We start from the raw sequence: 27502 nt of genomic DNA, 5'->3' as shown, positions 1-27502 counted from the left end.
AGTGATAATCCTAATTTTTCGAATGAGGACACAGCTCTGGAGGCTTGGGACTTACCGGTGCCCCAGAGCTATCAGTCAAGGCTACCATTAACACTGCCTGGGCAGCAGGCAGTGTTTTTAAGCACTTTTTTGTGTACTAGTTCATTAGGCACGCAGGTATACGTTGTTATTTTCACTTTACAGACGAGGGAAGTCAGGCACAGAAAAGTTAAATAATTTGTCCAGAGTGACCCAGCAAGGAAGAGGCAAAGGTGGAGTTTGAGTGCAGGCAGTCTGGCTTCAGATCCCAGTCTTCTTAATCTAAGTGTGCTTCCTTTATTTCGTGCGGCCTTCGGGGAAGGTAAAAGCCATTTTGCAAACTGGAAAGCACTACGTAAAATGTGGTGCTATTTTTATCTGACTCGGTCCCTGTATTCCGGAGATTACAGTCCACCGGGAATGTGTCTTCTCAGACTAAACCTGTTCACATCCTGCCACTGTTCCTTGCTGGACATTGCCCTCACCACTTTGGCCATTTTTAAAAAAATACTTTCTCTAAAGTATCCCCAGAAATGAATAGGGCCTGAGAAATACAGAATCTGGTTGAACTATTTAATGTAGCTTAATGTGGCCATAGATTTTTAGCAATACAATGGCTAGTTTAAATTTATGGTCAGCCAGAACTCCTAGGTTTTTTGTTTTGTTTTGTTTTTTTTAAGATATGTTTTCTCCCAAACCATCTTATCCCCTTATATAGTTTACTCCACATAATGGGCATAATACCTGCCTCGCAGGGATTTTGAGAATGAAGTGGAAGAACGAATGTAGAGTTCTTCGTGCAGTGACTGGCGTGTACTAATACCTCAGTCCTTGGTGATGGTTTTCCTGTAAAGTGCACTTATCTAAACCTCTTCTATTCAGAAAAGTTACACCGATAAACCCCTTCGGCTCTTCATTCAAAATCATTGATAAAAATGTAGATTAATTGGCTAAGGGCTAAAGACAGTAGACTCTCCTCCCAGGCTGACACAGGCCTAGATGTGGATTCAAAGAGAAACGAACGATTGGTTTGCTCAACTCACATCTCGCTATCTTATCAATCAAATATGGGAGGATTTTTCTTCAAGACCCTTTTAAATGTATCTGGTTGGTTCTTCATAATTAATTTGCTTAAAATGGTCTCAAATTATATGCCATAGTGCCTCACCTTTAATACTTAAGACTTCTTACAACATTCTGTTCAAATTCCTATCCTTATAGCAGTGGTCCTCAGTTTTGATCTTATGGCCCATGGGTCACTTTGGTTAGAGTCACTGGGCCCCACCTAGAACCAAAACACAACTTCCTCTTTCATCAGCAGCACATTTAGACATCATATTGAATGACTGTCTGCAGAATTTTACCTCTAGTAGACTGATGCACAATGTTGATCAGATGAGCAGGCTAGATGAGTTATTTAGAGGATTCAGTAAACATTGTGACATCAGGACTAAGCCTTGGCGGTGGGGAGACTGTGGATGGAAGAAGCAGGTGGCTCAGAAGAGCCAGGAAGAAGCAGCAGAGCGGCGTGGATGCTTGTTCTGGTGGCCTGTGGGAACAGGGGCTTGAGAGGTTGGTGGTTCCTGGCAACGTGCCTGAAAATCGCTAGGTATGAAGGCTTAGAGAACTTAACTTCTTAATGCTTGTTATGGAAATCTTGTATTCTAATTAGATTCTTTTCCTAAATCATTCCACAGGTATACTTGAACATTCTTATTTACACCCTTACACCCAGGGCTTGAACTGACAACGCTGAGATCAAGAATCAGAGGCTCTACTGACTGAGCCAGCCACGCACCCCTACTTGAACATTCTTTTTTTTTTTTTTTTAATTTTTTGTTTTTGGGGTTTTTAAAATTAATTTAAGTACTCCCTACACCCCATGTAGGGCTTGAATTCATGACCCAAGATCAAGAGTCCCATCCATGTTCCTCTGACTGAGCCAGCCAGGCGTTCCCCTACTTGAACATTCTTAAAAATAAGCTGTGCCTAGACCCAAAATAAAGCCATATGGTACTGAAGGAAAACCAGTCTGTTGGCAGAATTTAGTAACTGTGCCTCTTTGTGTACACGCACACATGCACATACGTACAGTGTGTATGTTTATTATTTTTGTCATCTTCTGCAATTGGAAGGTGGTTGAACTTCACATTTATTTCTCATAACCTAGTAATACTTCTGTCAACTTTTAGCATAAGATGGCAAAACTCAGCTTGTATTTTGTATTAAAGTGCAGATGATGTCTTTTCACGATGGTCTTTGGGTGCTCACCCTGGGCACTGCTGAGAAAGCCCCTTGGCACATCTGATGCCAGAAGAAAAAATAATAAATCGTATTAAAGTGGTTGAAGTTATTCTCCCCTTTTTCTCTACCCTTAATCATTAATTGATTTTCTCAAAAGAGATTTGAGCACCTGTGTTCAGCACAGATTAATAAGATCTGCTTCATGTACTATAGGGGTCCAAAATCTGATGGGGTAAAACCCAGAAAATAAATACCACAAGGGTGTCTTAGGTATGGTGATTTAGAAGTAATTGAGCAGCTTTTCTAAGAATGATGCAAAAAGCAAAGAATATTAAACTCGTTCAAAGTGGTAAAAGCAGAGTAGAGTTTCATGTTACTTGAAACAGGGCCATCATTATTTTCTGGGACCAGATCCGGCCCTTGCAGTAACTGTCCTTCTGTGCAGTGGTGTGATGGCGTGGCAGAGGAAGCGCTTCGGCACTGCCGGTGAAATGGAGACAGTGACTTTCCTGAGGCACTCGTGGAGGTGTGGCCGGACTGAAGTGAGCTGCGCGTATGCAAGTTCTGTAAACTAGAGTTCCGTAAGATAAATCTGTGCTCCTACAAAGGCTGTGACTGGAATGTCTGTCGCTCACACGACAGACACTTTTCAGAAGTGTTTGGTTATCTGCCTACAAAGGGAGTTATGCCATTATTATGAGTATCAGTATTAGTATTGTTACTGTTATTGTTATTACTGAAAAATTCAGTTAATTATTGGAGTTATTGATTTCTTAAGGGTCTGATTTGTATGACCAGTCTTTTCAGCTAAGAAGGAGTCCTGATTCTATGCCCATTTAAGTCTTAAACGGGAATAAGCATTTTAGCAATTATTGCATATCTCTCCAAGCAGTAAGGCTAGGGCAAAGTTGACACTCTCAAGTACTTCATTTGAGTGCATTTGTTCATTTTGGGAAATTTTTTTTAAATCAGCTTTTTGTTATTGTTGCATTGATTCTGCATCAAGAATATCAAATTAAGAACAAAACACAATCATTCCTTTGGAGAGTAACCTACAAAAGGAAATTGCTGTGGTTTACCAGCTCCAATAAGAAAAGCAGACTCCTGACTTCATAGCTGTGCTTAGAAATGTGCCTCGGAGTCACCTGCTCAAGTGAATGAAAACTTAAGAGCTGATAATGTCACTTCTGCTCAAAACTCTTAGTGGCTCCCTGTTACCCTTGAGATAATGTCCAAGTTAAATATCAAGGAACACTGACCTTCCAGGGAGTGGCGTTGGATCTGCCCCGCCTCATCTGTCACACCCCTTGCCTGGTGCTTTAGGCTCCCCCCTTGCTTGCAGGTTACACACAGGACATGCACACACACACACACACACACACACACACACACACACACACTGTGCTGTCTGTTGTCTTCGTTTATGACTTTTTCTTTTCCTGGAACATTCTCCCTGACTTCTTTTGCCTGGCTAATTCACATTTTTCTCTAAACACCCATGTTTCAAGAAGCTTTCACTGACCCTAACTTCCCTTGCAATGGAATAATACTCCGTGCCTGGCCTGGTCATTTTCATTGTTGGTCGTGTTGAAATATGATGTTTTCCTTTCTGTCGCACTGGAATATAAGTTCTTAAAGAGCAGGGACTGTCTTCCTGAAACTGTGCCTTGCACGTACCCTAACTGAACATGTTCAGAACCGAACCCCTGATCTCTTACATCCCCCCATGCTCAGGCTCTACCACCTGTTGTCTTCATCTGTTTACAGTAATTACATTTTTCCAGCTTCTCAAGCCAGAATCTTAGAGTCATCCTCTCATACCCCATGCCAGTCTTTCTGGAAATCCTGCTTATTCATCCAGATTGCTTCTTACCGCTATGGCCCAAGCAGTCATTGTCCCTCACCTGATTTAGTGCAGTAGCCTTCTAACTAGCCTTCTGCCTTCCGTTCCTGCTTGCCTTCAATCCAATTTCTACATCAGGGGTCGGCAAACATTTTCTGTCAAGGGCCAAATGGTAAACATTTTAGGCTTTCTGGACCACAGAGTCTCTGTCATGGCTTCTCAGATCTGCTGTTGTAACATGACAACAGCCATGCAAAATGTAAACGAGTGTTCCAACAAAACATTACTTCCAAGGGCGGTTGGCTGCAGTTTGCCGATCCTTGCTCTACATGGCAGCCAGACTACTCAAAACCCTCTAGTGACTTCCCCTCCTGCTTAATCTTTAGTGGTCCCTAAAACCCTACGTGATTTGTGTCCCCAGCCCTTGCCTCTCTGATCTCATCTTCCAATCTCCCCTGCTTTGCTCTCCTTTCCAGCCACACTGACCCTGCTTTTCCTCAGACATGTCAGGCACAAAGTGTGCATGGAACATTCACTTCCTCATCTCTTAACATTTTCTCAGATGTCAGCTTCTCAATGAGGTTAAGCTGACAACCCTATTGATAATTATGCCCCAGCATTGTATTCCCCATTCCCGTTGTTTCCCCCCCCCCATAGCGTTGATGTTCTAACATTCTATATTTTATACTCAATGCTAATGTAGTTTGTCCTTTTTCCTACTAGAATATATATTGCCTAAAGGCAGTCACTTTTTTGTTCTGTTCATTATTGTATCCCCAAGATCTAGAACAGTGGACTAGATATTTGCTGAATGAACCAATAGTGGGTATATTTAAGTTGTGGTGGTTGTGCCCAAACTCATGACCCCGAGATTAAGAGTTGCACACTCTTGTGACTGAGCCAGTCAGTGCCCTGGTTTGTTGTTTTTAATGAGTTCTTCCTTCTCTCTCACCACCATCAAATCTGTCTGTTTCACATTCTTAACTTTGCTTCAGCTGTCCTGCCCCCAGCAGTCCCACTCCCCTCCATTCAGGCTCTTGTCTCTCATCTGCCAGTAATCTCTTATCCCAGGCCATCCCGTCTGTTCCCTACCAGTAGCCCGAGTGGTGTTTGTAAGATTGAAATTGGGTTATTTTGCTACTGTTTTATTTAAAGTTTGGCCCTTTGCTAATCAAAATCCTTTGGAGTGCTTGTTTAAAATTCCAAGATCCCAGGTCTCATCCTATACCTACTAAATCATGATTTCAGTGGAGGGGTTGGGTGTTACATTTTAAGAAGTGCACCAAGTGATTCTTACTGAACACATTTGGCTACACTGGCTTATAAAACAAAGCTCAGCAAGTCAGTAAGAGCCTTTCTGCCCCGCCCCTGCCTGTCTTTTCTGCCCCATCTCCAGCTGCTCTGCACTGCACACTTCCTCTTCCAACTCTGTTTACCCATTTGCATTTCTGTCAGGGTGCCATATTTGTTCTTGCTTTTTGCAAATATTCTGCTCCCTTTATTGGGAATCTCCCCCTACTCTGGAAAACTTGTATTTTTATCCTTCAAAATTCTGCTCATTTGTCACTTTGTCTGCGTAGTCTTTTCTGACACCCGTTCCCGTGAGAGCATTCATCATCTTTGCTGTCTGGGTACATTTGTAAGACTATTGTGTTTATCACACGGTCCTGGATGCTTTTGCATGACTTTCCCTGTTGTGACCCAGCGTGAGCCAATTCAGTTGTTTGAGTGTTAGGTTCCTCTAAGAAATACTGCTCATGTTTGCAAGCTACAGATAAGTGAGCATGGTAGATCTACTCCCCAAAACCTAGCTTCCAAAAGGCACATGACTGAAAGCAAAACTCAGACGGAGCTCTGCCGCACACACACAAATAGTCTCACAGACTGTTTTCCAAACTGGATAAAGTCCCTCCTCTCCATGCTTTTAGGAACTCTGGCAGGTACCTTTTATGAAAGTTTTATTCCAGGCAGAAGTGCTAATCCGGTTGGAGGATTCAGTTTAACCTAGTTGGGATCAGACAACAAAATTCCCTTATAGGGAACTAATCACAGAACCAGCAGGAATCCCGAGGCCTAGGGTACATTCCAAGGACTATACCCCACAGGGTTCATGAGATTCATGTGTATGTGCTCACGTAGGAGCACTGGTCCCCTTTATGCTACCTGTAGCCAAGCCGCATATCCCGAACACCAATCTTTTCTACTACTGTAGTCATTTATGGTATCTGTTATGCGAATTACCATACCCTCTGTATTTGAGGAGAGAAGAGAAAACTGGAGTTACCCACTGGAGTAAGGGTTTTGTTTTTTAAGATTTTTTTTTTTTTTTTTTTTATTCATTTGAAAGAGAGCGCGAGAGCATGAACAGGGGGAAGGGTCAGAGGGAGAGGGAGAAGCAGACTCCCAGCCAGACGAGGGGCTCAATCCTAGGACCCCGGGATCATGACCTGAGCCAAAGGCAGACGCTTAACCAACTGAGCCGCCCAGGCACCTGGAGTGAGATTTTTTATCAGCTTCAACATTAACCAGTGATTGTGTGTATCCAGTAGGGGTTTTGCAAACGTTAACTCCCTGCTCCAGGAGGAATATCAGGAACCGTAATCCATGTCCTTTAGTCCATTTAAAATAAATAAATTTGCATTACACTCTATGCTAAAATAATGTAAAGAATATTTTAAAATCACACCTCTCTTCTGGACTCTGGAATCGAAACAGGTGTTGAACTTCTCATCCCTGGATCCCCATGCCGAGTGCAGTGCCTGCTCAGTAGGCTAGGGAAGTGCTGAAGCAGATGTTTGTAATGTTAAGCAGCCGAGTATTTTGTTTGTTCTGTTTTTATTTTTCTTTTAATGCTAAATTGCATACTCTACCAGGGCGTTATATTAATAACATAACAGGTTTACCGTAGCTGTCTGAGTATGTGTCTTACCAGTGACATTTGCTTGCATGGGCTCGAATGAAATCACACCACTCGCTGGGTGGGGATCAAGCTGAGGCCTGCCTGGGATCCCCAGCCTCCTCACAGGAGAGAGGTTGCTCTGTCCTCCTCAAGTTTGAGGTTGGTGGGGGTGAGGGGGGTGGTTGTGGGTGAGTGGCATAAATACAGAGCCCTGCTTGGGAGCCCAGCGAAGGGTTGTGCCTAGCTGGTGAGATTGGAGCCGAGGTTAGCAAATTATAGGTCTCTATTCTGACAGCAGGGCTAGACAGCTCAAATAGAAACTGCTTCACCAGATGGCTTCCTAATTTATAAAGTATAGCTGCAATTCCTAAAAGGGAAATGGAGAGTTAGTAAGGCATCATTATACATCTCTAGATCACACTGCCTGTTGGGAGCATTGCCCTTAAGCAAGTTCATTTTCAAATGTGTATGGAAGTTCTTTTCTCTTGGGCTAGAATGAGGACCCAGTAAGGAAAATAGTGTGTGTGGTGTTAAACAGTCCATCATTCCTGAGCCACTTGGGGAGTAATTTGGAACAATGCTATTTATTATCTTTGCTTTTTTTTTTCTGCATTTTTCACATTCCTATGAATATAGTCAGAAAGTCTCTTGGACTTTTTAAAACTTCAGTTTATATTAATAATTAATATGGTTATACTTTGCCTTCCTGCACAAATAATAACTACTTTGTATTAAAATATTCTGTAGGAGTATAGTAAAAATGTTGAAATTGCTGTCATGTCACAGTAGCTGAAGAGCTCTTAGAAATCGGTAGAAAAAGGATGAACAGCCCAAGAGGAAAGTGAGTGAAGGATGTGAGTAAGCAGTTAACAAGAATTAAATGGCCAATAAAAATACGAAAAATGTTTGCTTTCACAAATTGAGATGTAATTAAAATAGTAATATAAATTTTTACCTGTCAAATTGAGCAGTTTTTAAAAGAATAAAACTCACTAGCCAGGATTGGCAAATGAGTAGGAGGATGTGTGTATGCCTACAGAGCTAGTGGGAGTATTAGCTAATAACCATTTAGGAGAACGTAGCGGCAATAAAAAAATTTTTAAAGACTTATAATTTCACTTGTAGGAATTTAATTTTAGGGAGGCATTGAGGATGTTCATGGTGACAGAGCTCCAGAACTGTTGTCACTCACAATACTGTTTATAATGGCAAGAAGCTTCTTAAAACATTTTACAGAAACAACCTAAATGCCCTTATAAGTCCTGTAGTTTTGTAGTATGTGTTCATCATTCACAATTAGTCAGCTTTTGCCTGGTTATTTAACTGTTTTTGCTGTGACCAGGAAAGCAAAGTTCAATGAGTTTTTATTCTAAATGAGTTTATTCCATAAGAATCTGTCCTCTGTTCTCTTCTTCTCTCCCTACAACTCTGTTCCTTGGCAATCCCTGGCAGCCACATGGCTTCCGCTATCCCATATGAAGGTGGCTCCTAAGTCTACATCTCCAGCCATGACCTCTTTTTGGAGTTCCAGACTCACATTTCCAACTGCCTTTTGAACATCTCCACCCGGATAGCCCATCGGCATGGCAAACTCAGTGTGTCCAAAACATGAACTGGCCTCTGCCAAGCCCGCTGTTACTCTCAACCAGACACACACTCTTGTGAACCATCTTTGGTTTAGCCGTGTCCCCCGTCTTGTCTGTGAAAGCACTTATCAGGTCCCCTCCCTTGTCTCATGGTCACGACCCCTCCCCATTCCACTCAGCCCCTGCCCAGAGGCCCCCCTCTACATCAGACTGCTTCCTTTCTTTGTCTGTAGCACTTGTGTTCTGACTGGTCTTTTTGGTGTCTTGTTTTTTCCTGCCCCCTTTCCCAAAGCCGTTTTACGTTTGATTTGTCCTGTGTCTGACGCACAGTTCTGATCGTGTTGCTCCCTTGCCCCCAAAATACTGGCTTTCCTCTCTCTGTAAAGTAAGAAGGCACTCGGGTGTGTCCACAGGCCGACCCCTCTCACCTTTTCAGTTTTCTTCCCCCTTCTCAAGAACTCTGTGCTTTAGCAGATCTGAATATTCCTCATCACCAAATGTGTTGTTATTTTCTCGCTTTTAAAACTTCCCTTACATAATTCGTTCTGTTTCACATACCCTCTCTCCAACTTACATACTTCTTTTCAGCTTAGGTCAGATACAGCTTCTGTCATGATACTTTCTCAGGGCCTCCTTTCGTTCTTCTCTTTCTACTTGGAATTAGTTCTTTTCAGTCAGTGTTGATCTTCTGAACGGGCTTTGTTGCCCCGTGTGGACTAAGAGGCCTGAACCAGGAGAAACTGTCCTTTTTCTTATTGCTAAATCCTGTTTTTCAGTGCAAATTTCATTTTTGCCATGACATGGATTTGGAAAATGTACCTCCCAAAACACACAGTCTGAGTGTATTTATGGTGAGATATTTATTTACAACATTAAAGTTTAGCAACTAAGTCAAGAGATTTAAAAAAAATTTTTTTTTGAAGATTTTATTTATTTATTTGACAGAGATAGAGACAGCCAGCGAGAGAGGGAACACAAGCAGGGGGAGTGGGAGAGGAAGAAGCAGGCTCCCAGCGGAGGAGCCTGACGTGGGGCTCGATCCCAGAACGCCAGGATCACGCCCTGAGCCAAAGGCAGACGCTTAACGACTGAGCCACCAGGCGCCCCAGGAGATTTAAAATTTTTAATGCATGTAGATTACCCTCCTCCATCACTCCTCCATGCTAATTAACTCAGTGAACAAAATTCATGACTTTTTATAGTTTTTAATTGTTTTTTTTTTTTTTGGAAATGAGATTTACCTAAACAGGTAAAATTGAAGTCTGCAGTTTTAAAAATTAGGTTATTGTTACAGTAAATACCAACCTGTCCTTAGTTCACTTCTTCTGGTGACCTGTTTTTCCCCATATTTGAGTCGGATGTATGTAACCTCAGAGGTACCGATGGTGGTGGGTGGGTGTGCTTTTGGGATGGTTGGGGAAGAGACTTAAAAGGTAAGGTGTAGAATTGGAGAACACCGTACGTACCCCATCTGTGCGTTATTATGCGGGAGTCTGTGGCATTATAGCAGCTGGGGGAATCACGTTGGAGCCCGTGTTAGAGTTCCATCTGAATTCCTCCAGACTGAGGACAGGCCTTACTGGAGCCAGAAATTGAGGAAAAGTACAAACAGTGTGAGTGAGTTTTCCCTCTAGACTGCTTCAGTTCACATCCCACCTCCGCCACTTAGAGTCTCTGACCTGTGGTGAGATTTTTATTCTCATCGTAGTTCAGTTTTCTAAACTCTAAAATGGAGAGGTTAATTATATAAATTTGTTGTGAAGCCTAATTGAGAGAGTCCATGCCTGGCCTGCAGTAAATTCTTACTGAATGTCCCCTGTCGACAGCCACAGAGGGCCAAGTGCTGTGTACACGTAGGCAGTACTTTTTAAGTAGACTTCACACCCAGCGTGGAGCCCAGTGTGTGTGGGGGGGACTTGAACTCAGGACTGTGAGATCAAGACCTGAGCCGAGATCAAGAGTCTGACCCTTCACTGACTGAGCCACCTAGGCGCCCCAGGAGTACATTTTAAGAGGATAAATTTTCAGATAGTACACCGTTTCCCCTCATTCAGGGAAAGTAATACTTTGATAGCCCGTAAAATTTTAGTTCTCTTAGCTTTGAATCAATGTTTTAAAATAATTCTGTTCAAAAAGGAAAATTTTTTTTAAAGTTTCCTGGTTCAACTTCATACTGAATACAAGTCTTCCAATGCCAGAAATAAATGTCTTCAGATTCCAGAGAGGTATCACAAACCTCTTCCTTCCTTTTATTCTCAGAGTGGAAAACAAATTTATGGTGTTTCTTATCTTAAGAACATCCTCAATCATGTATATTTTCATATCAAAAAGGAAAAAATAGTATTTAATTGTTTTGCTTCTGTTTAAATAGGCTTCTCCCGGTGGGAAATGGAAATATTTAAAGCTGGCATCTCAGAGAGATGGCAGATTCGGAATGTAGCTCGGATTATAAAGCAGCAGCTGCACTGTTTCCTTTTCAGGCAAATGCCTAGATTCTCCTGCCGTCCTCCAGCCCAGACCTTACCGGCATGCAGAGTCTTTTCTAGTCCTGCTTCTCCTGGGAAAGGACAGAAGGACAGCCAGGGAGTAACACTTCAATCCGTAATGAGTCTCATTTTAATTTTTCTTGGTAGACATTAATGCATTTCCTTATCCTTAGAACCGGTACATCCAGTGTAAATCTGTTGGAACAGTCTTATCTTTTATAGATGTGGCTTAGTCCATTTGGGCTGCCATTAAAACAACAACAAAAAATCCCAAATGGGTAGCTTATAAACCACAGAAATTTATTTGTTCACAGTCCTGGAGGCTGAAAAGTCCCAGATCAAGGCCACCGTGCTGGTCGCCTTCTGGCGAGGGCCTTCTTCCTGGTTCATGGCCATCACCTTCCCACTGTGTCTTCCCCTAGTTAGAAGGGTCAGGGATCCCTCCGGAGCCTCCTTTCTAAGACACTAATGCCATTCCTGAGGGCTCCACTCCTTATCTTAGCACCTCCCAAAGGCCCCTCCTGTAGCCATCATCTTTAGGGGTTAGGATTCCAACATATGAATCTGGGGGACACACACATGTAGACCAAAGCAGTGGGCTTTATAATATCTTCCACATAAATCCTAGAATAAAGAAGCTGCCTTCTTAAAAGCTGCCCCACTGTCACTTAACTGTTTGCTGTATTTGTAATCTTCACTTTGCTTTTCTTCCCTTCACCTTTTCAAACGACATCTGTCCTTTAAAGATAACCTTAGGTCTTATATGTAGCTCAAAGCCTCGTCCCCTTATTTTGTCCCACACGAATACTTCCTTTTTTCCCCCAAATTCTTTTTATTATTTATACTACTCAGTTCATCATTTGTTTTGTGTGTGCCCACTTTTTTTCTTTCCAGTTAAGTCCTTTCAGACAGATACCATAGCAGCCCTTGTGGTAGGGTGTTATGGTAGGTATGCCATAAATACTTCTTTTCCACTTTTTTAAAAGGTTTTATATAAGTTCCTGTTAATGCCATAAATATTTTTTAATGCTGTCAATGTCATTTAGACTCATAAGGTGCTGCTTATGAGTGGTTTTTAGTTGTTTAACCAAGAAATTAATAGAAAATAAAGTGAATTTACTGAAAGTATTGAGAATGTTAGTTTTATGAATTATGAAGTATGTTAGTTGCATATTAAAAGCAAGCAAAACAGGAACAGTAACATCAGAGCCTTCTTTACACAAATACATATATAAAATGCATCAAGAAAATAAAATTACCAATTAAGAAATAGAGCATGAATATTATTTCAAAACTGGAAAAGCTATGTTACATTTAAGGAACTTTAAATTTTGATGATGCAGATCATAGCTAAGGATAACTGTTTAAATATAAATACTGGTTGTAAACTGTGTAGCTGCCAGATTTCATGAGACTTAGAGAAATGCCCCCTTTTTTTAAGTTTTCATTTTAATTTCAGTTAACATACAGGGTTACCTTAGTTTCAGGTGTGCAGTATGGTGATTCAGCACTTCCATACATCACCCGGTGCTCATCACAACAAATGCGCTCCTTAACCCCCATACCTAGAGAAATACCTTTTTCTGTTTGCTACAGTCCCAGTGGAGAGGAGTCTCGCTTGGTACATGCATCAGTTACTAAATGCAGTGTCACTACGTCATTATTGGGCCGTGAAGTTACTTGAATAAATTCATGACCCTTCCAAACCTTTGCAGGTTTCCTACAGGGTTCTGTTTCCCCAGAACCTCTAGGAGTGTGGCCCCCTGGGTCTCAGATTTTCTGTGACAGCCTGTTTTTTCTGGGTGTGCTTAGGCTCTGTCGTTCTCCCATACTCTCTGCTTGTACAGGGGAAGGGCTTCCCTGTCCGTGTTCTGGGACTCTTACTCCTGCCTTGCTTCCTTCTCAGTTACGTACCAGCATGCAGATAAATGCTGCCCCTAGTTGAAGGTTGGGGCAGAATCTGCTTGTTTGGCCTCTTCTCATTTCACTGCATCCCTCCACCGGTCGCCACCCCCAGGTACCTCCACATAACCCAAGGGCTCCAAGGAAGGCAGTTTAGAAGTGACTGATACAGACAGATCCTATGTTGAGGCATAGTCCCGATGTCTGCAGTTTTGTTCTGTTCTGGGGTGTCTGGCTCATCATGACCAGTGCTGAGAAGCTCCTTTCCTCCATGATGCATGTTATTAAAACCACTCCTTCACCTCGAATTTCCATTTTTGGAAAGCATTAACTCCATCCATTCCATTCCATAGGGAGAAAATCTCAGAGCCATCCTTGACTCTTCTTACTCTCCACTTCCAATCCATTAGCAGATCACGTTGGTTTTCTGCCTTTAGAATTCACCCCGCTTTGCCACCGTGGGCAGACCGCCTTTTTGCTTCTCTCCTAGAAACTACAGTAGCCTGCTAGCTGCCTTCTTTCTCTCCTTCCTCCCCACAGTCTCGAGTAGCGGTTAGTTATGTGGATTCTGAAACTGCATTGCCTGCGTTCATACCTGGCCCTACTGTCATAGACATTGAGAACATTAATTAGCCTTTCCGGGCTTCAGTTTCCTTTTTTTTTTTTTTTTTTTTTTTTTAAGATTTTATTTATTTATTTATTTGAGAGGGAGAGAGAGCACGAGCTGGAGCAGGGAGAGGGACAGAGGGAGAGAGAGAAGCTGACTCCCCACTGAGTAGGGAGCCCGATGCGGGGCTTGATCCCAGGACCCTGATGATGACCTGAGCCGAAGGCAGACACATAACCGACTGAGCCCCCCAGGCACCCCCAGGGCCTCAGTTTCCTTAACAGTTAAATGAAGGTGAGGATGATGATACTATTACCTCATGTGGTTGTGCCAGATGAGTTAGTATACACAAATTTGTTAAAATAATGTGTGGCAAATAGTCAGCATCCAAAAAAATAACTAGGTAGTGGGTGATACAGCGGTTTTAGCACTTGCTAGTTTTTATTCATACAGAATTGAAACTGACCTTCTTGAAACATTGTTCAGATGTATCTCCGTTGCCTTCCTGTCACTTTTAGAGCAGTATCCAAGGTCCTGACCATGGCTTGCTGAACCCTCCCTAGTTTGCCCTTGCTCATTCTAGTCCGGCTAGCCTGCGGTGGTTTTCCACTTGGCCCAGTCACTTCTGCCTTTGCTCTCATTTTCCCTCAGCCAGAAAAGCTGACCCCACAGATATTTGCACAACTTCCACTCCCTTCATTGAAGTCTCTGCTGAGATGTGAGCCCCTCACATAGGTCTTCCTTGACCTCTATTCTAAAAATCATCCTGTTGTTTTCTATGTCCTTCAACTTTATGAAAAGATAACTACCTAACAGCATATCTTACATGTTTGTTCATTGGTTATTTATTCACCACACTAGGTTCCCTAATAAATGAAAGCAAGGGACTCTTGTTTTGTTCATCATTGTAATCACCCCGGCCCCCCCACCAAGGCCTTTCATATACATAGTTGGTGCTCAGGAGGTGTTTGCTATGGGATGGGTGGAGTGGGGTGGGGTGAGGTAGATGAACAAAGAAAGATTTTCCCCTTTGTTCGTTGCTCAAGAGATGCTTAGGTTACCAGCTAGTTGGAGAGGCCTGAGTGAACTTTTTTGAGATGAGACCACTTTAGGGAAGAGTTCAGGTTGGGTTTTTGGTTTTTTTGGTTTTCCATTCTTTTTGTGGATAAGAATGTATCACGTAATTTAATCATCTTTATTAATCACAGGTGGGTTAATTGCACTGTTAAACTGGTATCTTCTTATACTTCCTGTTGAAGGTCTGTTGCATGTGCCTTACCTTAGCAGCTAGTGACAGGGAAATTGTTTGAGTTTATCTTTTATTGAGCATTATTAAATCCACTAAACCCATGCTGTTCTGCCTGTTATTAATAACCTGAAGTCCCAAGAGGAAGCATTTAAGTCTATCTTAGAGACATATGAATATTCACCAAAAATTCTGCTTCTGAAAGAGCAGTAGGTCCAGGGTGTCTATGAAAATATGATTTTTTTTTAAGCTTTCAGGTTTAAAATGCTTCCTAGTCTCTCAGAGATGGAACACTGAGTTACCTATTCACTAATCCGTTGAATATGAATTTTAAAAATTAGCATTTGCCTTTTATCTTAAATAATGATGTAATTTCATTGCTGTTTGATAGCTTTATGCTAATTCATTGACAGTACTGACCTGTCGACTTCAATACATGAAGAAATTGGAGAAATAAAAGATTTCAGGAATAAGTGGTAACCTTGATCTTCATTTTTGTTTTCTTCATAATTCCTGAGGTTTTTTTCTGTTAAATCACTCTAATTTCAGTAGATTAGTATGTACTGCAGTCTTAGAACATGTGAGTTCTTCGGGTGTGTCTCATTGTGGACCTCTTTCCCACCTTCATGCTGAATACCCAGCAGTCTTCTGAACTGCTTCTTGTGTAATGCGAGCAAAAATGACTTTCTGGTTTGGAGAGGAATTAGTCACGTGCTAGTTTGTCACTTAGCCTTTTTTTTTTTTTTTTAATCACTGACATTAAATGATGAATATTTGGAGTTGACCTTCTAAATTCAGAGACAGTGTCAGATGAGGTGTTTGGCTCTCAGACAGAGATGCAGGTGTTCTGCAGTGAACTCAGGGAGGATAGAAGTCTCCCACGGAGCAGAACAAAAACTCACCTGGTTGTGATTATCAGTGCGAATAAGGATCCTGAAGGTGTGTCCTGCAATCCTTCTGGCCTCCGATTCTCCCAGGTGGGTTTTTCCCTTCACTGCGAAGCAGACCTCACCAGGCCTTGTGTTATTTACAACCTACCCTTGTATTCTTTCTAAGAGTCAACACAGGCTATCTTTGCCTCTCCTTATCTACAAAATATGATTTTTATTTAGAAGTTAAGTGTAAGAGTAGCCAAAAATCACAGATTTCTTTTATAAGCTGTTTTGCCTTTTTATTCCTAAATGTGTAGACTTAAAATCATTGTCATCATTATTATTACAGGCCATGGTTGCTTGTTATCCGGGCAATGGAACGGGTTATGTACGTCATGTTGATAATCCAAATGGAGATGGAAGATGTGTGACGTGTATATATTATCTTAATAAAGACTGGGATGCCAAGGTATGCAACTTAATTGACCATTTATTTTTTTCCCCATAGCTATTAAGACTCATACTCCTCTTAGGGAGACTGTCTTTACTTTAACACATAGAATAGTTAAAAATTTCTTAGATTTGTTTCAATTTTGCGTATTAGGAGTGGATCTTTATAAAGTGAAACATAATAATAATATTATCTCAAAAAGTGGATTCCCTTATTTTCAGATATTGAGGCATGCAGCCAAAATTTAACTTTTTTTGTTTGTTGTTGTTTTGTTTTGTTTTGTTCTTTAAGTAAGCTCTACACCCATCATGGGGCTCGAACTCACGACTCCGAGATCAAGAGTCGCATGCTCCACCGACTGAGCCAGCCAGGTGCCCCCCAGAATTTAACTGTGACCAAAATGTATTTCATTAAAGTATATACCTTTTAATAGCTTTTATAAAAAACTCCTCTGAGGATAAGTGTTTTATAACGGCTTTTGAGAGAGAGTATATATAAACAACTATTGTGGATTATTTCCTACTTATTCCTGTTGCAGAGATCTTATCTGGCATTGGGTTATTGAATCAAATATTGGAGGCAGGATTCCTTCTTTTCCTGATATGGAAAAAAACTGGAAGTTTATCAATACTTACAAATCCTTTAAAACCAATTAGAGTGTATAATACATTTAATTTTCTCTTGTTTTAAATATTTATTTCCTTAATATTGGCCTGAGTTTCACTTGAGTTTAAGTGATTGAAACTTCAGAAGTATGTCATGCTTTCTTATTGTTTTGGAGGTTGTCTAAACTAATTTTTGGTTGATTTTTAGAAATCCTTATTTACTTTTATTGAAGCAAAATATTCAAATAGAGAAGTGAACACAGTGTATAGCCCAGTGGATTTTCACAGCATGAACCCACCTCTGTAGCCAGGGCAATTTTTAAAAATCAAATAACCTTTAAAACACTTTCCCCCTGACACAGATATATACACAGAAATGAAAACTGCCAAGTCTTAAATATGTAAAAACCTAGTCCTGTCCTAAAACTTAGGATATGCTCTCAGTGCTCCAGTAATCTTTCTGTGTCATACTGATTTGAAGATTCTCCTCTGTCCGAGTTTGAAAGGGAGAGAAGGTTTACTGCTAAGTAGATAAAGTAAATTTCGAGGCATTCTGTCAGCAAGCATGGTTTTTCCATTATTGCTTTCAGGGTTTAAAAGAGAGACATAAATCTGGTCATTCACCTTGAGCCCCATGCACAGAACAGATATTGGCGTAACGTTGGTTAAAACTAAAAATTTATTTATTTTCCCCAATTTTGTGAATATCTTGAAAGCTAGAAATATGTTTGAGCAACTCCTAACTTCTGTATTTTGTTAGGTTCTTTCTAGGCTGATCTTTTAATTTTGATCTGACCTAGCCAAGGTCATTAATACACAGTTTTTATATTAGTGCATAAGCTGAAAAAAGTCCTTAGTATTTTTGTATGTAAAACTGAAAACTTCTTTGCAAGATTACCCTGAATATGTGCAGTGTGTTGGACATCGTTCTGGGTGCTGGAGATGGAGCAGAAATAGAAGTAGCCTTCAGAGAGCCTGGGGTCTAGTGGAGGGTAGAGATCAGTAGATTAACAATGACAACTGGTCATGCCCAGTGCAGGACAGATTGCTGTGGGACCATGTGGAGGGTCACCTAATTCAGGGGTCAGGGAATATTTCCCAGAGGAAAATTGGAAGCTTTAATTATCTCTTTTTAAACATTTTCAGCAGATCAGCTGTGATACTCCCAGTGACTCCGGTCAGGGGAAGAAAAGGATGTGTTCTTGGTCACAGTCTAGAGATTCTTTAGATGTTTGCATGAGCGCCATGGGAATCAGTCTGAACAGACCCTGAGGAAGGTGGGCAAGGGTACAAGTAGCTTGAATTTAACTTAAGAATGAGCCCGATAAACAGCTTGTCTAACAACAGATTTCTAGGCTCAGCCTCCATGATATCTTGATTAAGTAGTAAAGTTCCTTTCAGTTTAAGCATCTACCTGCTTAGGAGTTTAGTTCTTCAAGGGTAAAGAGCTACTCAGTTGTGGGTGGGTTTTGCCTCGCTTTAATTCCCCCCAGATTGTAAATACCACGAGGACAACATCTGTGTACATTATTCCCTACTCTGTGCCTGGGGTCCGCCTCAGATCCCAGAATACTCAGTCGGTATTGGAATGAATAGGTGAGTCCATCTAATCCCAGATAGAGACACATGTGTATTTGGGTAAATTGTAATTATCCTTTCTGGATGGAATCCAGTTCTGTAAACAGGTAGCCATCAGTCTGTCAGGCTTAGTCTAGAAAGGGAGAGCTATAATCTATAACAATATTTCTGTAACAGTGACCACAGTGTTGATGGTGGTGAGAATAAATGATGACACTTTCTACTGATATAGTTGAATTCTTTTTTTTTTTTAAAGATTTTATTTATTTATTCATGAGAGACAGAGAGGCAGAGGGAGAAGCAGGCTTCCCGTGGAGCAGGGAGCCCAATGTGGGGCTTGGTCCCAGGACCCCGAGATCATGACCTGAGCTGAAGGCAGACGCTTAGACTGAGCCACCCAGGTGTCCCCAGTTGAATTTAAGTAAGAGTCATTAAACTTGTGGCTGTCTTATTAATTACTGTTGAACCTCAAAATACAGTAAATACAATAAACCATTTATTTGACATCACCATTTATAGTAATTTAGTCAAGATGATTTGAAACAGACACATTTTTAAAGAATAGGCTAATTAAGCCATCATAAGCATACCTAAATAAGAAACATGCACTAGTTTTTAAAACGTGGTTCCAAGTGTCATTTTAAGCCTTTCGAATTCAGCTAATACTCCTCTGTTTCATCAGTATTTCCAGAAATCCCTAAAACAAGAAATGAATTTTTCCTTATATCAGTGCATGTACTTGAAATCTCAACTCCGCTTCATACCTTGTTATTTGAGATATATTTGTGAATTATCCAACTAAGAATTTGGATGCTGAAATGGTCTTTTTTTCCTCCCTAAATTTCATTTTATAGTGTTCTTACTCTCGTACTTACATATTTGGCTCTTTTCTGTAGGTAAGTGGAGGTATACTTCGAATTTTTCCAGAAGGCAAAGCCCAGTTTGCTGACATTGAACCCAAATTTGATAGACTGCTGTTTTTCTGGTCTGACCGTCGCAACCCTCATGAAGTACAACCAGCATATTCTACAAGGTAGTATTCCTTTTAAGAAAAAAATTGGTAAAGAGTATGGTAGGAGAGGAGGGGATAGATAGGATATACTTGAGAGTTTTCTAGTGAGTATCTTCCTGTTCTTAAGTTACCTTTATCATAATGCTTCAGTCGTAACTACTTTAATTTGAATAATTTTATTTACGATTTATTCCCAGTTAGTGCTAAATGTTTATGACTTTCTTTGCGTAACCACTTCCATTCGGGGTGAGAAATGGAAGTACAGGCCTGTCCTTTCTCCAGACCTCTAACTATAATCCGTTCTGATTCTGTGAGAGGACTCACCTGGGGGACAGAAAGGTTCAATAGAGAAAGAAAAGGACAGCTTCTCAGAAGCAGCGAGGGAGGAGATGAGAGGGATAATGTAGAAAAATTAAACAAAGCAGAAATATTAGAGGCACCCAGAGAGTAGAAATGAAGAGGAAAAAAGAAAAGCTGCCATGTGTGGAAATTAATGTTCGAAAAATAACCCATTAGCTTTAATAATAAGCATCTCTGAGCCTTATTACACTTTTTGACACTTTCTACATTGAAATGTTAAGAGTCCTAAAATAGAAGATGTTGCAGACATTGTTATAAATATTTGTAGAAATATCGCACTATTTTGCAAATACCTATTTTTCATTATAAAAGGGACTTTGAATCTTGTGATAGTGAGTTACTGGCCTGCAGTTGTTAGGTCTGGTCTAGCCATAGTTACACTGGGAGAAGAGCTGGCTTTTCCTGGTGATATTAGGCATGGGCCAGCCCCAGTGAGGTTCAAATTCCAAAGACTTTATTGTCACCTCTTTTTTCTTGTTTTCCCTTCCCTTCCCTTCCCTTCCCTTCCCTCCCTTCCCTCCTTTCCCTTCCTTTCCCTTCCTTTCCTCCTTCCTTCCCTTCCACCCAACTCAGACTCATGACCCCCAAGATGAAGAGTCGCACACTCTACCAACTGAGCCAGCCAGGCACTCCTTTTTAACTTGCTTCTTTCTGAGCTGTGTTGCCTTTAACCCTAATTCACATAGTGAGCAGCAGGCTGAGTAGTTTGTGGCTAGAGATCCTAAGAAGCTGTGAATGGAAACCAGGGCGGGATCCTATCCCATCACACGATGCCCCCCCCCCCCCCCCCCGCAATCCAAGTGCCCATCTCTGCCCCTGCTGCTTCTTTAAAACCCTTTTTGACCTAGAATCTGCTTTATAGACCTTCCCGTTTATGGAATCTTGAGTATGGTCTGCTTGTATCATTTCTAGATAAAGAAATGATGAACATTTTTAGGTAGTAAATGCCAGACAGTTGTGGAGGATAGATATTACAGGACCTGGAGAAGGGAGAAAACGGTGTTAATTGGAATAGATAGAATAGATGGGCCAGGTGTCACAGTGAAGAGAGGAGCTCAGCTGGGAGCAGAATGACCAGAAGCAAGGAGTAGGGCAGTGTTAGGGAAGCCCTGGGAGAAAGGTCAAGATCGTTCAAGTTCAAGACTTTAATTACTAAGTAACTGAAAGTTTGGGGCATGGGCAAAAGAGAGAAAATTATCTATCTGTGCTCCTTTCCCATTCCCAAGGCCACCTGGGAAAATAGAAGAGGCTACATGGAAGGAGCAGAATCTGGAAGTCAGGAGGCCAGACTTTGACCCTCAGCATCCTCACTTAGCAGCTGAGTGATCTGTGGGCCTCACTTTCCCCATTTGTCGGACTCCCAGACTCTGACTCTATCCTGCCTTTGACTCCTTCCTTCAGATGCATTACCTGGTTCAGGTCTGTCACATGCACACACCCCCACCCCGCCCCAGGGAGCACTGGCCAGAATCTGCAAGATAACTTTAACTAACTGTTGGGTCGTACGAAGGAATTACCATGTGTGGTGTGTTTTTACTTCCTATAGTGTGTGTACACTTCCCCCATTATTGGGACCAGGAGCTATAACTGTGTGCTTTGTAGTATTTAATAAACCAAAGATTCTTCCTTTATTTGTGGAACAAGCTATTCCAAATAAGTGGAATTTTCAGAGGAATAAAGGTTAGCTATATAAACTTTAAATGTCAAAACACAGTATAAGTATTTTGATAAAAATCCCCAAAACTCTTTGCATAATTTAACTCTGTCTTGATGACTCCAGGTTATAAAATTATAAACGTCCACTGTTGGTCTTTGCTGTCATACAGGGATGTCCTCAGAAGCTGTTGGAACTGTGAGCCGTCCCTTTCGCCACAGGACCCCAGGCCTCGGGGTCCTTTTCTGCTTCTCTTTTCTTCTTTGAGAACTTGTGCTAGTGATACTGTGCTTTTTCTGTCGGGGCCATTCTTTTACCTTCTTACTGTCTGTTTCTGATCTGCTGCAGGCTCACAAAACAGAAAATCAAGTAGGTTAAGTAGGTATTAAGAAAAGCATAAAAACTCCTCAACTTTGCAACGTCCATTTTAGCTGCTCCTGGTTCTCTGCTGTACCCTCGAGCATCAAGGTTACTGGAGAGGTGGGTTGTTGCTGCGCTCAGTTACCCTCTGATACCATTCGGTCGGAGCATTGTTTTGGCATTACACGTGTTAGTAGACCATTGCAAGAGCATACCACTATTTTTCCCCAGTGTGATCATTCTTACCCTATTCTAAATTTTCTTTTAGGTACGCAATAACTGTTTGGTATTTTGATGCAGATGAGAGAGCACGAGCTAAAGTAAAATATCTAACAGGTAAACGTTATTTGGGGCCAGGGTATATGGCAAGGCAGGTGCCCCGCAGTCCCGCGGTGCTGTCCGTGAGCGCAAACACGGTCTTTATTAACTCCACAAAGCCTTGCTCCCTTGTTTTTGTCAGATTCCTTAATTCCCTTATGTAAAAGGGATCTCAGGTCATCTTCATTGTTCTCTTTAACCAACAACGTTGTCTAAAGTTGAGGAAAGTTTGGGGCAAGAAACCTGAGAAAATGATTCAAATACAAGCTGAGTTTCTCTGTGATTACCCTTTCCAGTCACCGGCTGGCAACTCGTGGTAACTGCCATCTGGCTTCCTCTCATTCTCCTGTTAGAAGGAAGTCAATAAATACCCTTTCCTTTTTAAATGTACATGCTCTAAAGAATACCTGGGTCTTCCGTGTTGAGTGTGGACATGAAGAAAATGAATGCAGAGGAGATGAATCGAAATGCCGAAATCAATAAGTCAGACGGGCATGTCGAGGCCGTCCCTGCCAGCCAGTGGTGTCCATAGATCAACACACTTGAACCGAATCTGAAGATCCTTCAGGGTGCCAGCCCCGCCGCCCCCAGTCCCCACCATGAACTGTCTCCTGAGAGCAGGGGATCTTAGTTTTCCCTCGGATAGACCACTTCCCTCTTTTCTTTAACCCCACTTTATATCTATCTCCAAAAGTCTGCTCAGTACTCACATTACTGATTCGCTATATTTTCATGAGCCATTGATAATCCCACATCAGCCTTTTGTAAAATTATAAAATTGGATGTGCATTGCTTTTTTATGTGTTTTTACAGCTGTTACTTGTGGCAGAACCCTAGAGGTGTGCTTTCAGTGATGCTGAACACACTGCTGTTTTTTAGCAATTCATATTCCTTTTCAAGTAAAAAGGAATAAAATTATTATCTCTGTAGAGAATGGCTTTTCCCTTTGAAGGTTTACCAGTTCAGAGTAACGCTTTCATTCTAACAGTGCTGCGGGGTAGTGAGTGTGATAGTTTTCCAATGAGGTATGTGTGCAAAGCCGAGGCACTGTGCACACTGTTAGGAGCTCAGTGGGAAGCAGTAGCAGAATGACAGAAGCTCTCTGGTGCTTAATGAATGAATGAATAATAATAATAATTATTTATTTTTTTTTACTTTGCAGGTGAAAAAGGTGTGAGGGTTGAACTCAATAAGCCTTCTGATTCCATCAGTAAAGACGTCTTATAGAGCCTTTGATCCAGCAATACCCCACTTCACCTACAATAATTGTTGACGCTGTTTGTTAACTTGTGAATACGAATAAATGGGATAAAGAAACATGGACAACCAGTTGGCATTTTAATAAGGAAACAGAAACAACTTTGTCGTGTTGCACCAGAAAGAAGATTTTGAGTGTGCGACTTCGTACCGCATGATTGACTCCACGCCTGTGATTGCTCATGGGAAGAAATAAGCTACCAGCTGAAAATGGGGTTGACATCTGGACATGAAATAAGTGCCCTAGGTAGAAGTTTTTCATTCTTCTATTTCGTCAGATCTGTCATCTAGATGAGTTCGTTTCATCTCCCTTTTTTATAGTCAAGTTTGAATTTGAGGTAATTTTTGTATGATCAGGTACAATACATCAAAACTGAATTGAGAAAAAAATTACAGTATTACTCCCCCAAATAGCATCAATCTATTTTTGTAAACTTCTTCGTACTATTAAATTTTGCCCTAAAAAAGACCTCTTATTATGATTGTTGCCAGTGACTGGTGATTACTTTCATTTCTTTTTTTACCTACCATAAGAAAAGGAGCACTTTAATCGCCAGCTGAAAACTCAGATTGTTTTGTAGTCCTGTCTTTTACACTAATTTGAGCTCTTAAAGATTGCTGCTGTCGTGTTTTTGACATTGTTCATAACGAAACGTTAACTAAGTAAAACTACATCACCGTTTACTACCAATAACTTTCAGTTCATGTTTTATAAGAAACAAATACCCAGGTTTTATTCTTTTAAGTTTGTATTTTTAAAAGACTACAGTGACTGGCACTAAATGAACTTGAGTTTGTCCTCAGCATCAAGTCCCCAAGACAAAGGGCTCTCTCGTGCTCTCAGGTGTGTCCTGTAGACGTAGAAGGTGACGTCCCCGCCCTAGGACTTTTCCTTTTGCTTTCCATCGCGTTGATCGTACATCCAATTGTGCTGTTACGTTTTCTTCCTACTCCTTTGACGCCTGTGGTCTGCAGTGGAGAACCTGGCTTCTGTTGGCTAGCATCAGAGGGACACTGAGCGCCGGGGCCGAGCCGTGGTAGGCAGACCGAACGTTAGCGAGTCCTCCGACCCGAGCCAAGGCAGGCATTCCCCAGGCGTGATGCTAGCCTCTTTGTCAGTACTGAAAGCTGGATGTTTAGCTTAAAAAGACAAAAGAAGTGGAAAACCAGGTAATTTCATTATTCTGTTTTGTGACTTTTCTTTTACTTTTCAGAAAAAAAGAGGGACTATTACAGTATCACACAGGGCCGCCCAGACTTCTGTTTTTTATGTATGAACTGGGATGGATGTCTAAGACTTCATTTTCCTGGGCTAATCTCGAGCAGAGCCCGAAGGGCGGTATCCGTATTTAGCATGAATTACGGGTCTAGACCGTGCCCACTTCAGTTTTCTATCTCTGTCCTTGATCTTTGCCAAAATGTGTGTACAGAAATACTTCTGTATATTTCAACTCATGACAGTTTTAGCATCTGTATAGTTTGTATTCAATTAGAGACCTTTTCTATGGAAAGCTCAGTAATTTTTATTAAAAGATTGCTATTGTTCATGTAAAACATGAAAAAAAATTGTTTAGTGAAACTGACAGTGTGGACTTAGGGTGGGATGAAAGCTTCAGTATTGTGAACTCACTTAGGAGAACGTGCGGGAGAAAATTAGAGTTTGTTGCTGTTTTTCCTTGCCCGTGTTTGGTGGTGTTCCCCTTCCTTGCTGCATTCCAGGTAATGCAATGTAACATCTATCTAGAAAGGGCCTCCGCCAGCCGGACCTGGGGGCGCACGTTGTCTCTGCCATCTGGTCTGCGGTGCGCCCGCTGCGCCAGGCCATCACTCGAAGGCGCTGTCGTTTTTAGGTCTAGTAGAAATTGTGTTCTGTTGAGGGGGGGTTCGTGTGATTGTCAAGGTGGTACTGCAACAGCCTTTCCATCTGGGAGCCCCCGTGTCACTCACGTGTGTATCTCTGCAGTTGTGCAACGTGTCAGAGTCTGCCGTCTGTGCGTGTGCTTTCCAGGCAGGTCTTAGAATTTGTATTTTTCAGAAAATTATGTCTGCTTTCTTGGAGATCATTGTGAAAGGATCAAGAAATCCAGGATAGCCATTTCTTTAATATCCATTTAAAATCTGTTCGTTTCATGTTAGTGGGACCGTTAACTTGTCACCAAGCAGGACTCTATTTAAATCAAAATTTAAAACTACTTGTGGCCTATATGTGTTTAATCCTGGTTAAAGATAAAGCTTCTAATGCTGTTTTTCATTCAACACATTAACCAGCTGTAAAACACAGACCTTTATCAACAGCAGGCAAAGAATTTCAGGATTCCTACACAGACGGTAAAGTCATGTAATTTGAAAAGCAGTGTTTCATTATGAAAGAGCTCTCAAGTTGCTTGTAAAGCTAATCTAATTAAAAAGATGTATAAATGATCTTGAAAAACTTATGGTGGTTATTTCCAGCTGTCTTTTTTTTTTTTTTAATCCTTTATCATACACTGACTTTCTTAATGGGCTCTTCCATCAGATAAGGTGTTTTTCTATTACACATCTCTGGCTTAGTCCAGAACGTTTGGTATTGATTTTTATAAATGATAACAAGGGAAAGAGAGAGAGCAGTCAACATAGGAGTCTAACAATTTTAGAAATATCCCCGGGGGTAATTGGCCTGTCCACGGGATCCATGAGCTCTTTGTTTGGATTCTCAACATTTGGATTCTTGCCCTTTCAATAGAATTTTTAAAAATTACTCTGACTCCAGTGCTGTCGAGTATATCTGTGTCACCCCTCTGCAGCAAACAGGAAGGGGCATTAGGCATAGATCTGTAATTGTCACAGGTGTCTTGTGTGTCTGTGCACAAAAGTTTAATTTGTGTGGTCATGGTCAGAGACTAAAATAGAAGAGCTCTTATAATGTGAGATCAGTATACATGTTCATTTCTCTCTTAGCTAAAGAGCTTTCATTGTGGTGGTTTTGTTATGTTCTAGCCTATCGTGGGGCATTTGGGAAAATGTACTGAGGTATGGCAGGGTGGATTAGAGGAGAGGGCAAATGAGTCAGAGGTGAAGACGAATTAAATCAGGTAGTGTTGTCAAAAGAGCACAGGACTGACAAATCTCTGTTGAGTTCTGGCCCGGTCACTTAATATGTGACCGTTGGAGCTTTTCTCATCTGAAAACAAACACCTGCCGAGCCTTGTGAGACCTAGATGAAGTACAGATTATTTCTGAGGTGAGCATGGCCCAAGCGTGAGGGCTCTGTGGTGGCCATAGCCCGCAGTGGTAAATATTTATACCATATGTTTAATAATGTCCTTGTGTACTGGAGGTTTTCAGTTCACTTAAACACTCACGAGGAAATCCCCCGACTCCACTGCTTCGGGATCGTTCTTTGGACATCCAAGGTCAGGAATACATTCCCCCCATTCTGCTGTTGCTTTAATGCAGATTCTTTCCCTCATCACCAGCAAGTAAATTTCACCTGAAATATGGCAAGTGCCCAAGGATAAACCACTGGACAAATGATGTGTATGACAGGCCTGGCCTCATGAGCTGGAAGGAGTTTTGTGAGGAGAAAAGACAGACACTTCAAGACAAACCACTTCACAAGACAAGTAGAGCCTTCACACCTCCCAGCAGCCAAAGCTCCTTTTATCAAATGGATGAATTTTGAGCTCTGAACAAGGGGTGACGGGTCATAAAGATTATTAGGGCATTTTTGGATCAGGTCTTCTTTTCACTGAGATTAAGACCTTTTCTGCCAAAATTAATTACTCTATTATTATACTGTAGAGTTCTATGAAACCCCTTTACAGTTTTTCCTCAGAACCTACAGAGCAGGCAAACTTCATCTCCGTTTACAGTTACAGCAGGCTGAGAGCAGTGACTCGTGGACCACCGCATAGCTAGGAAATGGTAGAGAGCCAGGACTTGAGCATAGGAGGTCCTTATCTTGTTTAAGTTTTTTAAGGTCAGAGTTATATGTGTATATGTAGCTAAGTCAACTTGTTCTAGATAGATTTTTAAGATTAGCCCCTCATGTTCTTCCCCTGAGCACAAACTAACTCTTAAGTGACTCTTTGGGTTTAATTAATTGCCTGATTAGTTCTTGGTAACATAATCACATTGCCACATGTTGGACTTCCAGGGTGAGACCTTAACTGCTAACCGGTTCCCCACATGAAAGATAAGAATGTAGGTCCCTGGGGGGCCTGGG

At 41.4% G+C, this 27502-nt stretch overlaps 1 protein-coding gene and 1 non-coding gene across 4 annotated transcripts in view; both read left to right on the top strand.

The window, feature by feature from the left end:
- Positions 1-25729, top strand: part of EGLN1 (egl-9 family hypoxia inducible factor 1) — a 57857-nt gene extending 32128 nt beyond the window's left edge. The window contains exons 2-5 of one of the 3 annotated variants that reach the window (XM_026504178.4): positions 16053-16172; positions 19234-19370; positions 21992-22059; positions 23204-25729. In XM_026504178.4, the coding sequence (XP_026359963.1) occupies positions 16053-16172; positions 19234-19370; positions 21992-22059; positions 23204-23268 (390 nt within the window). In that variant the 3' untranslated portion in view covers positions 23269-25729. The remainder of the gene's footprint in view (positions 1-16052; positions 16173-19233; positions 19371-21991; positions 22060-23203) is intronic. The other 2 variants (XM_044386069.3, XM_044386070.3) reach the window with 2 other exon arrangements.
- On the top strand, positions 2250-2335 carry LOC113259317 (small nucleolar RNA SNORD35). The gene has a single exon (XR_003317558.2). It is a non-coding gene; the product is annotated as a small nucleolar RNA SNORD35 (small nucleolar RNA).
- Positions 25730-27502: the final 1773 nt, after the last annotated feature.

This window comes from Ursus arctos, unplaced genomic scaffold (assembly GCF_023065955.2).
Source record: "Ursus arctos isolate Adak ecotype North America unplaced genomic scaffold, UrsArc2.0 scaffold_7, whole genome shotgun sequence".
Taxonomy (NCBI): Eukaryota; Metazoa; Chordata; class Mammalia; order Carnivora; family Ursidae; genus Ursus; species Ursus arctos.
Note: the sequence above shows the minus strand (reverse complement) of the source record. Positions and strands in the feature narration are given on the sequence as shown.